The sequence below is a fragment of the Chelon labrosus genome (assembly GCF_963514085.1).
Source record: "Chelon labrosus genome assembly, chromosome: 16".
In the NCBI taxonomy this organism is placed as follows: domain Eukaryota; kingdom Metazoa; phylum Chordata; class Actinopteri; order Mugiliformes; family Mugilidae; genus Chelon; species Chelon labrosus.
The window spans coordinates 9,077,672-9,092,511 of NC_140349.1; the positions used below are offsets into that span (position 1 = coordinate 9,077,672).

General features: G+C 44.3%; 1 protein-coding gene across 1 annotated transcript in view; it reads right to left on the reverse strand.

Annotated features, from left to right (window-relative positions):
• LOC311501655 (dolichyl-diphosphooligosaccharide--protein glycosyltransferase subunit STT3B) overlaps positions 1–14,840 on the reverse strand; it is a 78,630-nt gene that overhangs the window by 10,956 nt on the left and 52,834 nt on the right. Inside the window, exons 6-11 of the mRNA XM_084563611.1 lie at positions 10,924–11,023; positions 9,295–9,393; positions 7,024–7,170; positions 3,715–3,763; positions 2,851–3,005; positions 696–907 (exon numbers count right to left, since the gene is read on the reverse strand). Coding sequence (XP_084419737.1) covers positions 696–907; positions 2,851–3,005; positions 3,715–3,763; positions 7,024–7,170; positions 9,295–9,393; positions 10,924–11,023 — 762 coding nt within the window. The remainder of the gene's footprint in view (positions 1–695; positions 908–2,850; positions 3,006–3,714; positions 3,764–7,023; positions 7,171–9,294; positions 9,394–10,923; positions 11,024–14,840) is intronic.

Below are 14,840 nucleotides of genomic sequence, written 5' to 3' on the forward strand. Positions count from 1 at the left end.
GTTGGTCGGACTCTCGTAAACAGAAGTACTATAAAACTAATTATAGGAATAAACGGCAAAACAAACTAATGATGAATGAAACTGCTGGTATTTGTGACTTTAAAATCATATATGTGATGTGTCCACAGGTTTCTTTTAAAGGAGACAGTGATCTTGGTTAGATATACTGAATAAAGAAAGCTTAATTAAGTAGGCCAGCTAATAAACTAACCAAATGTGACTTCAATAAATTCACAGCTTCAGTCCCAAACTTCTCCGTAACCACGACAGGTTGATGCCTCTTTATAAACTGCTTAAAGCAGCATGTTAAGTGTGCAATCTCAAATGCTTTACAAACTCAAGATATTTTATATATTTGCAATTTTACAAGCATTTGTGTTTGCAAGCATTTGTTCCTTGAGCCGTGATTTCATTTAGAAAGATATTCTAGGAATGCATGCTTGACTGGAACCGACAACGCCGCAGATTTACTCAGCAGTGACTAAAGTGAAGCGGCTAAAAATTACAGCAGGCGAATCAAACCGTTACAGCTGAATCACAGTTGAATCACAGTTTACCCAAACTGGTGGGGAGTGACGAGGGAAGCTGATAAACATGCAACCGATTGATCCAAACCCCACGAAATGCGTAAGGAGCTTGTGCGTGAACTCGCCACTGTGGATTAGATTGCTTTTGTTGTTCCACTCTTAGTTTACCTTGTCATAGAGATTCCCAGAATTCCTCTTGTCGTCCTCGTCGCTGCTGTCCTCCGCAGGGGGTTTCTCCCTCTTTGTGTCGTCTCCCATGTAGTGCTCAAAGACGCTGGAGAACGCCACCGCCGACAGCATGCACACCACCGGAGTCAGCGTCAGCATCAGACGCACCATCACCCCGGCAAAATAGACCGCACTGATGGCGTAGAGGGCCACTGGAAGGCAGACGGAGGAGAAAGTGGCGCGTGAGAGAGAGGGAAAACAAAGCAGGCAAGGATAAAGACGGCAAGAACATAAAGGAGACGGTGATAAAAACATGAAAAGGAGAATTGGGTTATTAGGGTTTCACAGCATAATCAGTCTAGGTTAGCTCTGCAGAGCGCAAGCACCTAAATAGAGAGAGCACTGGCTGCACTTTGTCCTTGAAAAGTGCCGACCCAGCTCAACAGGTGCATGGCTAATCAATAGCTGTAATTGGTTAATTAAGTCTGAGGGAGAAAACAGACTGCTGAAGGAGTCCTTCTAGCGCTCAAAGGTTCTCTGCCCTTGATCCTGGCCGTCGTTTTGTGTAAACAGAAAAGTTTTGTTTAAAGAACTTCCCTCTCGCTCAAGCTGTTTGAAAACTCAGAGACGCTCTACTGACGTGGATGTAACTCGGACCGGGAGTCGCTCTGACGTATGTGCAACGTGGTTTATATTCTGTTTACAAATGCTGCATGTTAATCACAGATCATCAAATAGAGGAGAGTAACAACAGAGTAATCAGTAATTAAAGGACCATCCCAGGTGAACCTATAAATAATGAATGAGTTTTGATGATGAATGAGCCGTTTGAGGAGCCTCTCGCTCCGAAAGTAAACGTCACCATTTATTTTCTCCGTGCACAGCTTGAGGGTTGGAGCATTTAGAGGCTCCATTCGTCTGACAGACTCTTTAACTTAATTAAAAGTTTATGTTTTTTTTTTTTGTTTTTTTTCCAAGATGCATTTCAGAAAGAAACAACGGAGCTTGAAATTTTGTTCCGTGACAGTAACAGCTGGCAGAAGCACAAAAACGACGCTTCTGAGATTATAAATTAAATACTACGCAGCCCCAGTTTGAACTCACTTTCCTTTTCATTTTAGATGAAATCGCCCACTGTTGAACATTGTTCCAATAAACTACAGCGATTAAGCGTTTTAGACTCTCGAGTGTGTGATGATCACTGGTTCCTGCACCTCAAACCTGACCAAACTGCTCATTTGGCACCTCGCAGGTCTCACTGGTTAAATACAAAGAACAAATTCCTTTCACATTTGCCAAATACACACGGCAAATAAAACCGATTTGATGTGAAGCTTTGATGTGTTTGCTGCTTTGAGCTCTTGTCAAGTTCAAAACCTCTAATGTGGAAATTTCTGTTAAGGTCAGAGTCGTTGACGTCTTCAGAGACAGTTTAGCTGGATTATGACTTAACAGTAATTTAATCATGTACAAGAACTTTCTTGTCGTCATTTCCATCAGTCTCATCCTTTCCTACATTAACTAGCCTGGTTGTTATTTTGCAAAACTGTTACCCTGGCGTGTCATTTTCACGACTTAACGGCTGATGTTATCACTTTAACAGGAAGTGTGTGCACAACTTCCCATGTTATAACCACCGGCTCTAAAGTTCCTTTTAAAGGCAGCAGTTGTTTACCGTGTTCACCATTAGCCTGTTAGCGTGTTGCTAACTGGCAGTAAACACAAAGTCATTAGTCATTAGTTTTGGAGGTATTTCTTTTAATGAACCAAAAAATATATTGGACAAATTAAAGCTAAAGGAAAAGTTAAGTAACCACCCAATAATTTTACAATTAATCCTCAGGGGATCGTGTCTATTTGGAACTATTGTTACTAAAAAGCATCCTCTGGATTTCATTTAAAGCCACAAATGTGACATTTGAAGGTATAGTAAAAAGTCAGGGGAGCAATTCATGCAATAGCTGATTTAATTTGAACCAAGATGGCTGACACAGTCATTCTGTTTGCATGGCTGAAACCTTGATTTCTGAGAAACCATTAAAAATGGTGGTCGTATCATGAACCTGAATTTCTGTTTGCGAACTAACTCCATGACTCAGTGGAAACTGGCTTTTTACACTCATACGTTTTATATACATTTCTTTATTTCTCCTACCAAACACGCGTTCATCGTTGATGTTCTTGATGCAGAACCACAGTCCTGCAGGGAAGGTGCAGACCAGGATGTGGAGGTCGAAGAAGAAGGACACCCACGTCGTCGGCTGGTGCTCCGACACCGACGCTATGATGGGGATGTGGATCTTGGCGTATCTGCGGAAGGAGGGGAAGGAGGGAGGGCAATGGGAGGAGGACAGAAACGGAGGAGGAGGGCGAGACAGACGGGATGTAATTCATGTCGAGTTGGGCGCTCTGGGAGTGTAGAGACAAATTATACAATAGATCCTCCTGATTAACTCCAGACTTATGAGGAAAAAGAGATAATTTAGCTCCCCCTCACGCTTGTGGTAAAATGTGAACACATTTAGCACGAGCGATGAGTAATGCTCTTTTCTTGCACTCGGCTTCTCATCTGTGTACTCTCTCTTTATTCACGATGGGCATTAACACAGCAGTTTCTATGCAATCCTAAGTATTTCTCTCTCAAGTGTTCTGTGATTACAGCTGGGAAAAAGAAAACACACAGCACATTAAGGAATTAGTATCAGCCTCCAAAGCAAAGGAGAAAAAAACCACCCCATACTGCTTTAGTCAGCAAACTGAGGCGGGGAGGGGCGGATTGATCGGCTGAGCTGAAATATCAAACATGTTGCGGTGCGCTCGGTGAACACAGGGTGCCTGGTGCTTTTTGGAAGTAAGACAATAGTTCAACGCAGCCCGTGCTCTACTGTTTTTTTCCCCCTGGGACGATGCAGCAGGGTATATAGCAGTCTCAGGAAACACACACACTCACACACACACACACACTAGACTGAACAAGTGTTTCATCGACAGAGAAAGTGTGAAGGTCAGCACGGCTTACCCGGTGTCCCAGAGAGAGTAGAAACGACCACTCCACGGAGCGATGTATCCTGGAGACAGAAAAGACGATCAATAAAGAAATGCTCGTCTTTTAATTTGTTCCATTTAAGTCCGGGAATGCAAGGACTTTCTAGTTGGTCTGCAGGAAATTTATGGAGCTGAGTTAATGCACAGAGCAAGAAGAAGGAAGATTGTTAGTCACAGTAAAACTTACAACAAATTGTAATTATTTATACGGCAACCTCAACCCAACTGTGCAGCTTTGAATAAATAAAACTGAAAAAGTATTATTATTTGACCTGCCGCCCAAGAAAAACGTGTAGCAGAGATTGCCTGAGGATAATACAGCGGATGTCTAGGGTAAAGTGTTACTATTTAATGTGCAAGAGATGTACTATAGCATAATGATTGCAGGCCCTCTGCAACGAGATTACAGCCACGTCTGTCTGATTCGTAGAACATATGTAGTGAAGGTTCACAGAGACTTTAACTTCAGAGCAACCAACTCTCATCAGTTAATTCTCGAGTATAAACCGAACGCTTGCACCAAATTTGAAGACACGTCCTCAAGGCGTTTGCCGAGATAACGGCTTCACAAGAACTGGAAAGACAAATGTAAGTACGGACAGACAGCTCGAACACATAAAGCCTCCAGCCATGGGTATAGCAAATGTGGAGGCATACAAAGAATTATAAAAATAGATATAACGGTGTAAGGGCCCCCAAGAAATGGTCTTTTCTTGGTTTTTCAAATTTTCTTTCTCCATTACAGTTATAATTAACGACTAGATAAATTAGGAGGAGGTTTAGAGCGTGTGCTGTTGGAAGACTTTCATCCATAGGGCGCCTGTGGCTCAGAGCTTAGAGATAAGATCAGGACGGAGGGAGCTGGGAGGGGGAAGTTGATGCGTGTCGGGGCATCTGTTGAGGAGAGGATGCGTCCTAGGCTCCTCCTTCTGGAGGTTTACCGAGCATGGCCAGAAGGTTTTTGGAGGGATGATATATCTCGACTAGCCTGGGGACCACCGTGGGACTCCTCGTGAAGAAGGCACGCTTAGCTTCTGAGCACGACTTTGGATAAGATGAAGAAGTTTTGAACATTACAGAGAACGCATTGTAAATAGATGGACAGAAAATGTAATCATCTTTAACATGAAGAAGCTGGTCAAAAAAATAAATAATTAATATGCAGCGGAGTCACTAAACCGCATATAGATGAAGCTCAAAACCAAGTGTCAATGCTGAAAACGTTTTCTATTGATGCTACTTAATTACTTGGAATTGACTTGTTTATAAATGTAACTGAAACCGTTTAAGCTGCAAATTAAACTGCACGGGGCATTTTATGCGCGCATACAAATGTCTTATTTTGGTTAAAGCTTTGATCTCGAATGCATTTCAGCTCTGAACTGTTGCCTCGGGGATCTCGCAGCCACTCAAACACACACACACGCGAGCTGCGAGTGTGTGTGTGTAGACGACAGAAACAAAAGCACAGCCTTCACATTTCAGACTTAGATCGTATAGCTGTGTTACGTCCTCTCCTGCTTTATAAGACACTGTGACTAGTGAGTTTATTATTTTGACACGATCAATAAAATATATAAGGATGAAAAACTGAACACTCTCCGAACAAGAAGTTTCAAAGCACTAAATCAAAGCAGGCAAGAGAGCGATGTGAAAAAGCAGAGAGAGGGGAGATGTTTTGAGAGGTGATTTAAAAGATGAAACAGATTTATCAAATCAATACCGGGCTCTGTTGTTTAAGATACAGAAGAAAACCACCCAGCCACTGTGTTGCAGATACTTAGAGAGGAAACCGACAGCCAGGCCGGAGTGAGACATGCACGGGCTCGCCGCAAAAGAGAGAGCGACTCCCACTGCTCCATTCAGATGGCTGACGGATCACAACGTTTACCACATGAAGCCAGCGTCCTCAACAGACCGGACTTTTGCAGCTACATGAGCGGCCAATCAGTTCTAAAGGAAGGCAGACGGCCAATCTGAGAGCGCCAGCATCGCTGTAATGTAATGTTTCAGCATCTCTTTGCACTGGTTCTGGTTTGAAGTGAAGTAGCAGTCATATACTTTATTAGGTTAATACATACTATGCTTGTTAGACTGCAGAAAAGGTGTGCATATGATACCAAAGGGACACCAGCGCTCTTCTAGAAGTCAGCTAAATGAGCTTTCAAGGGACTAGTCTAAAGTAGCACAATAAAGGAAGTAGAGCCAGTGAGATGACATAAAGAGGTGTTTAATAATAGCCTCTGCGGTCAAACGCACCTTTAAAAAAACATCTATAAAAACAAGCTGTGTGCATCCTTTCAGTAAGTTAAGCATGTGTTGAATCCGATTCTTCTGCAGGAGACAAATAAAATCAATAAAACCGCAAGGAGCCGAGATCTGAAACTGGTCTGAAACCTTGAGCCATGCGCTTCGGCCACAAACCCGGCTGGAGGATAATGGAGAAAAACATTAGTAAGGACAAAGTTCAACCAGCTGGCTGCAGCTCCACACATCAGGGTTCAACCAGGCCAAAAAAACAACACATATATAAAAGACAAAAAGGCACTTGGTAAAGCAGAATCCTCCACCAACGCTTTACTGCTCCATATTCGTTTATCAATCGCCTTCCGCGTTCAATTTTCTGACTGACAGAGCGCTGATTACTGGCTCACTGGGAGAGGCCTGGAAGTCAAGACCAGCGGGGGATCGAGTACGAGCACACTGGAACGTTTGGCAAACACAAAAAAAAAAAGAAAACAAAATCTAACGTGGCTGAGATCCCAGACCTGAATCACCACCAACTGATCTTTGCACAAAAAGGCTGGTTATCCACCGAATCTCAGCCAAATTCTGGACAATTTATTTTAGATACGGCGCTAGCACAGAGATAAATCGACGAGGGTGAAAACATTCCCAACATTTTAGAGTCCGTTTGGGCAAACATGGCTCGGCTTGACGTGGCTTACATGGAAACATCTATTGTATATCATGTTTGCAGTCATTGGTGCAGGGTTTTTATACTAAAGATAACAGCTTATAAAGTTTGATATAACTAATGAGGATGTTTTTATTCCAAATGCATCTACTTGGGGAGTATTTTAAATGAATGCAGCTTATAAATTGTCAGAAAAATATGTGGCGCAGTTTCCCAGAGCAAAACTGGATGTCTCACTTTGCTTGTTTTGTCTGACAAGAGAAGTTAAAGAGGGGAAGTAAAGTGAACAAATTTCATATTCCGGCTCTGTAATCGACTTAAAACCCCACTTCTTCTCAATTATGAAAAGACGTGGCTTACACCGACCTGTGTATGTGAGATATATCACCGTGAGGAAGACCACGCAGGCGGCGAGAGAGACTCCGAGGAAGAAAAGCGTCTGGAACTCCTGTCTGGTCAGCCTGTCCTTCAGGTACTGCAGGAAAGCATAAGCTTGGAGGAGTGCAAACACACCTGAGAAAAAGACAGACAGAAAGAAGAAGAAAAAAAAAAAAGAAGAATGAACAAACACCGAAAGGAAACTCGCCGTGAATATTTGAAGAGGCCCCCCGACTGATGCAGCCTCCTGCGGGGTACAAAGCAGGTTTACACGGATAAGAAACACCGTTGTCATTTCAGGCGAGATCCTCGACGAAGCAGTTTGCGGTAGCCCCCCTTTGGCTGCTCATGCAGATGGGAAAGACAAATACTGCAGGACAACATATTTCAAATGCATGAGGCAGAGTCGTGTAAATAAGCTCTTCCCTTCCTCTTGCCTCGTCTTACTTTTGCAGCCCCTTTGGTCACACTCCTTTCCTCCAGTGCTTTGCTCTGCCACTTCCTCAGAGCTGTTTTCTCCGGTGTGTCTTTTTGTTTGTCTGGTGAATTTGATATAAAAATTGACAAGAGTGATAGGAGCCTAGTTTCTCTCTTTTTTTTTGTCACCTGTCATCCCTTCTCCTCCGCTAGCCCACCACCACCCCCCACAGCGGGTCTCACCCATTTCCAAGGTTAAGCCCCCGCCTGTCACCCGGAGAGCCACCATGGTGCTAACATGCTTGTCACTCCATCCAGCTCCGTGTTCCCGCCTCAGGGGCCGACATCTCAACGGTACCGACAGGTCCGCGGCTCTGTCACTCTCTTCCCGTCTCCCGCCGTGCTCCATGAATGCTTCCACCAGATGTTCTGAGCAGCTGCTACAAAAATCACACTTGCTCTCTCTGAGAGAGCGGGGAGCCAAAAACAAAAAAAAAAAGAAAAGAAAAAAGGCAGAGATAATTTTTGGTGGCGCAATCTTCAAAGCCTCTCATAATGCTGTCTGTGTCGCAGACAGCAAAGAGAAATCGGGGACACTTCAATATACACCTGCTGCAGCGTTCAGCGAAATCTCCAAAGGGGCTCCGCTCGGCTTTCTAAAGCTGCCAACAACTGTGAATGAATACAAGAATCACGCACATACATACGCACCCATCCGTGCTGTCAGGCAGCAGATGGGCCTACTCGAGAGGCGAAACTCAACAAGCTTTAATAAACTACCCACAAGCCAAAATGAAAAGTACTTAAAGTGCTAAACCCATATGGACGGCATGTGAAGCCGCTTACATATTTCTATTTTGCAGACGTATTCTGGGAGTCGTGTTCTCCTAAAGAGGGAGCGTGATAACGCCGTCCGCGCGAGGGGACTCAATTCCCTCTGCATCCAACCAATCTTCAGGCATGTGCACTTGTAGGCGTTTTGGATATCAAGCTGGTAAGAAGAAGAACTCTTAAAAATGAACAACTACACCGAGCCTTAAACAACTAGCTTTTTGGCACAAAACTTTTGGGAGGGATCGGACAGCTCTGTATCAATGCTTCAATTTATATTAAATCAATCGTAGAAAACCTTGAGAGCCTGTGCAAGTCACTTCATGCACACAGAACAGCCAAACCATTAAAACCACTGACACTGCTGGGAAACATTTGGACCTGACATTCATGTGGATGTTACTTAGACATGTAGCACCCACCTAGACCAGACCAGACCAGGCACCCCCACCCCATAGCAATGACACTCCTTGATGGCAGCAGCCATCCCCAGCAGGATGCAGCCTGACACAGGCACACACAAAGAACAGCACAAGGTGTTGACCTGGCCTCCAAATTCACTAGATCCCAAACTGATCAAGTAGCTGTGGGATGATCCACAGAGGCCCCTCCCCTCAAACCATAGGACCCAAAGGCCCCCCACTAACAAGATCCTGTTGCCAGACACCACAGGACACCTTCAGAAGACCCATGTCCATTCTCTGATGAGCCCCAACTGTTTTGGAGGCACAAGAGAGACCTACACAATATTAGGAATGTTATGCCTGATCAACTTAGCTTATCTAATTCAACGTACGTATGACACATTGCAAATAAAATCGCTGCTGCTGTTGCTTTAATCCAGACAACTATCCTATGTCGTTATGACTGACTCACGGCTCAGAACATGAGCAGCGATAATTTCAAAGAACGGCTGACTTCATCGTCAGCTGGCATGAAATTCTTCGTTGATTTTCTGGAGGGGAACCTGTTCTTCCAGGAAGAAAGCACAATAGCGAGGGTGGGACTTACCAGCAGCAGCCATGTGCTCGCTGGTCCTGATTGGTTGGAAGCCGACGAAAGGGATCTGCATCGACAGTATGAGGCCCACTATGTAGAAAGTGCTGTAAGCTGTGAGAAGAAAGAAGAAATAAACAAGAAAGAAAGAAAGAAACCAGATTAGAGATCAAACAATCAAACAAAACTATAGCACAAAGTAAAAAAAGGCTTTCTTCTAATCGCGCACTCCACTGTGAGTTCCTCTGAGGGAAATCAACCTCAGTAGAGGTATTTAAAGTCCATTGATTTCCACTGTCGTTCCTCTGAGGAAGTAAATACAAAATACCTAATCTAATGTCATTTACTGGGAAAATGGTAGTCGGCGGGGCGCAGTGTGGCAGGGAGGCCCGGAGTGGGACGAGGGTGCTGAGAACAGCGCAGCTCCCACCTTTGTAGCTTGGAGGAACCGATTGGTGGGCGCGCCAGCTTAATTAAGATTTCATACTCTTTCCCGAAGAGCGTGCCTCATTTTTGAAGTCGTTGTGACCGCCCTCAGCAATCTCTTCTCCCCACATCTGCTATTGACTCAAGACTGAGAGAGGGAGAGAGATGAATTGTGAGGGGAACACAGACTGCGAGGCATTTTATTAAACCAGGATTTTTTATTTTTTTTCCCCCTTCCTTTTCTGTGTGTTCCTTCGTTGTGACTGAGAGACACCTGGCTCTGGAAAGAAGAGCGGGGGATTATGAAGCGAGGAGTAAGCAATAGAGCAGGTGCTATGTCTTATCTGTCATCAGAACGTGTCTACAAATGTACTTCTCCTCTTTTCATTTGCCACCGAAAAGGTGCACGTGGCTCTTGGATGACGCTCAGGCAGCAGGCATCCTTGAGGAACACTGAAGGAAATTTTTCCAGCTCATCTAATAAAGCCTGTTTGGTTAAGTAGAAAGTGTTTGGAGACAGAGCAGAGGCAGGTCAAGGCCCTCTCACTGTGAGGAGGGCATAATTTATTTTCAAAGCTTTCAAAGACTGTGTTTAGCAGTTGCAGTAAGAGCAACATATAATCACGCGGAAATTATACTCGACATGGTGTCATTTATCTTGACCAAAACAGGAGCGCCAGTGGTGAGCTTGGGGCTAAGCTGACGGCCCTATGTGCGGACGGTCTGCAGCTCCGGCTCTCTAAGCCAAGAGCCGGAGCTGTCACGCGCTCTGTGGGATATCAAGCCTGCCATCTTCGCCATCGCTCTACTCGACACAAAAAAAATAAAATAAAATAAAGAGTATCAGGTAGCAGGTGGCAGCGTTTGCAGCTAAGTGGTGTGTGGGCGTGTGGATGTCTGCGGCGCTGATGATGGAACGCTTGCCGTCGTGCGAGAGGAGCACGGGGCGGCACAAGCCATTCCAGTTTGTTTTGAGGTCAAACACCGAAGCGACGATGTTGGTGAGATGCGCGGTAAAGGAGTCGAGGTCCGTCTGTTTACTGCATACATTTCTATTGTAACGAGAGAGGAACTGAAAGCACAGTGTCAGCGTCAGCTACTGCATATGGGGGAGTTTTAAGACCAAGTCACACTGTGGGAGTTATTGTTGGTTTAATTGCTTCTGTTTCGCGTCAAAGTGTGTGTGTGTTTATTTGTGTGTGTGTGTGTACACCTTACCGATATAGACTCTTCTGCTGTAGCGTTGCATCAGCAGCAGCACAAACACGTGCAGAGGAATCAGGTTGATGATGAACACGTAGCCTCCCCATGCTGACACCTGGAACACACACGCAAAGATATGTCAGTAAACGAGGTGGATATTGAATGTGCAATTAGTTTCCATTTAGATTTTTCTCATTTAATCCCCGATAGGTTCAACGAAGGAACCAAATCGACAGTTTGAGATGCGAATCTGAATGACGCATGGCAACAATTTGTAGAATTTATAAGCCATCAAGCATGAACAGGACAGATGCTGTGCAAGTTACTGTAGCCTGTGATTTTAGCGCCGTTTGCAGCCCACTACTCCAGCAAGAGGTCGACCACCACAATCAATTTTTAACCCCTGGCAGCACTGAATATGTGTGCACTAGAATTAAGCTGCAAGGCGTTTTTTTTTATTATTATTCAACCACTTAACTTCAAATTCTGCCTTCAAAAAGAGGACCCACGCTCACTTTTGCAGCAAATTCTTTTTATTATCAATTGTTCTGCCAATTACTTTGACTGATATTCAGCTAATTGCTCAGGCTATAAAACACCAAACAATAGTGTACGGCAGTATCCGAGGGCCTGAGGGCAAGTTTCCGAGCAGATGAGAAGAAGATATCTTATTAAACAAAAGCACACAGCTATAAAGAATCTATAAAGACGAGGCAATAATACTTTACATGTTAGACGTAAAAAGAAAATGTGAGATGCACCAATAACTTTAAAAGCTCCACTAAAATTATACTTTTGAGGTCTGCTAAGCATCACGGCGCTGGATGTGTGGGCCATAAAACGACTCCACAAAAAAACATCACCGACAAGTTTTTCGATTGCCTGCACTTGTCTGCGGCAAAGGGCAATTGGAGACGGTGAGAGCACTAGACGTAGAGAGAAGAGGATGGAGGAAAAGTGAAAGAGTAGTGAGAAAGCGTGGTGTTCAGACAGCAAGAAAGAGAGAGAGAGAGAGAGAGAGAGAGGAGTTAAAAGCAGCTTTGTGGTAGAATGTGAAACCCAGAAGGAGGTGGAGACAGCGGAGAGGGAGAGTGAATGAAACCGGAAAGTGGATTACATATACGAAAATGGTTTGATCCTTTCACAACGGTTTCCTTTCACAAAGAGGCCTACTGCACCTGAAACGTACGGTGAACGGAGCGTTTATTGCACTTTTACAATCACAGGAAATCACGGACGTCATGTCTCATTGATAAAAACATTAATATCACACATTAAAGAAGAAAAATCTTGATAAATTCCTTGCTAGTGCAATTATCTTTTGGCAGTAATTTGCATCTGTTCTCTCAGATGGTGACAGTCAATTAGTAGCATGTGAACCGCAGCTCGAATTGAATACCAGAATGCCATGCCTTCAATTTCAGACTCATTGAGAGTGTCGACACTGGGACGGCTGACCAAACCTCCGCTGGTGACTGACTGGAAACTAATTGAAAACACAACACGCGGGAAACAAAGTGGCAGAGGCTAGCAGCCGAACGACAAGACTAAACGCGCCACGTCGGCTTACGATCGTTTTAGCGGGCACGCGTCGAGTCTTTGCGAAACAGGGGATGCACTGCAGCAGGAAGTGCGGAGGAGTACGTGAGAATTCCCCGAAGACGTTTAACCAAAACCAGCAGCGATTTACTGACAGCATCGAACACACTGTAATGTCAAGAGTAAATCTAAGGTTTATCTTCTCACCTCCTAACCAGAGAGCAGTGTTTCTCTAAAGACTTCTAGCGCAAGTCTCAAAGGAAGGAGATGATTTTTGTGTTAATTGCCGAGAATTATACCAACCGCACCGACGTTTCTCTGAGTAAACCTAATAAAACAGGCCCTTTGAAATATCGATCCCTCTGAGTTAGACTCCTTGACATTAGTGAGGTGCATTATTGACTGGGAGAGTCAAAGTTACACAACGCTTTTTCTTAAGCCCTTTGAATATAAAAAGAGACTCGAAGCGAGGTCAGTCAGACGAAGAAAGAGACCGTGAAAATTCCCCGTCGCCATTATCTGAAAGTGTTCTGGGCACCAACGAACAGCTCGGTGAGATTACAAGCATTTCTAACGATAAGCATAATTGAGTCTGATTTGTTTGCTGTGTGTTTCTCTACGAGACTGTGGCTTTAAACCGGGGTTCAATTCTGTAACACGGCGCCAAAAATTGACTTCTATTTCTAGGAGAAGAGTGCACAGCGACGCTAGCAGCTCTCCGAGACCGTATTAAGCACAGCTGCGCTCTGAGCTAAGCGCTAACGTCAGTGTAGTAATAATAATAATAATAATAATAATAAGCACTCGGAGGCAGAGCTATCACGTTTGTGCGTGACACAAATTGCCATGTTCGTTTCAGTGTGTTTATATTCACGATATTTATGAATTTTGCTTTAAATACAGAGGTGATGATGATGCTGAAAGGAATGAATGAATGAGATCCGCCAGCATTTGGTTATAAACGTAAACTGACGCGATAACAATTCGTCCCCCGGGCACCATAAAGTGCACACCAATTTTCACTGCAATTCATCCATTAAGTGACGATACGCTTCAATAAAACACAAAAATGCCAGTGTTAGAGGTAAAGTAATGGATCACCAGAGACTATAGGCTTCATCCTCAAGAGACTTTGAATGCGTGCTCAAAAAAAGTGACAACAATCCAGTTAATAGTTGAGAGATTTTAGTCTTTACGTTCCAACGCTGTGGAATGACTGAATGAGCCTCACTGCCACCTCTGGGGTCGCATCACTAGTAAAATTGAAGGAGAAAAAAAATAAGATGGTATCTGTGGTATTCAGCAAACCACATGAAGCAGCTTGAAAGCAGTTTTACCTTGAATCTTGAGTGAAAAATGCAACTTCAGGAACAAAGTGGCCTTCTGGTCACATTAGAGGACGATGCAGAGATGAATGCCCATGACAAAATAAATAAATAAATAAGTAAAAATCTGTCTGCCTGAGCATGAACGAGCCGTTTGAAATTATGGTTCTAACGGCGAGCCCTCTGCCCAAGCCACAGGGCAACGGGAGAGGGCAGGAATCAGAAAATGTTTGGAGCCAAGTCTTTTAGCCGTTATCGCTCTCTGCATTTCATACCGGGCTTATCTGATGACCACAGGGCCACTTTGAAGAGGATATAGAGAACACAGCAGGCAGCAGGGAGGAGGGTTTTACTGTGTGTGTGTATAGGTCTGTGTTTGTGTGCACAAGTGCTTCCAGCCTACGTGCTCTCTTGTCGGGCATCCCTCGCTATTTACAGAAATGAAAATGTATATTTATACGTGTGACTATTTGTTGATTTTGCAGTTCATCAGGACGGGACGTCTTCAAATATTCAACGCAAATCTACACCATGTTGTACGTCTAGACGGCTCAGCCACGTCCACATCATTAAAACCACCTGACTGATGCTGTGTAGGAGCCCCCCTGTGCTGCCAGAACAGCTCTGAGTGGCATTGACACATAAGCTCTGGGGGTGTCTTGTCTTGCACCGGGATACTTTGGGTCCCCGTGGGTTGTTGGAGTGGAGCCTCCATGGATCGCGCTTGCTGCGGTGCATCCCATGAATGCTCAATCGGATTGGGACCTGGGGAGGCTTGGAGCTCCTTGTGTTCCTTGAGCATTGTCCTGAGCAGTTTTTGCTCATTGGCAGGGAACGCTGTTCTGCTGGGTGGAGGCCAAATGGATGTCAGGACCTAAAGTTTCCTAGCTGAACACTGCATTGTAACGTTCTCCACCTGTCAGTGGGTTTATTCTATAGCTGAAGGCCGTAGTAGAATATGAAAATGAATATGAAAATTAAATGTGTAATGGCTGTGCATGCAGTCAGGTGCTGATCACTTCAGGCTACACCTTGGGCAAAGGCCAAACTCCGGCTTCCTTTTCACAC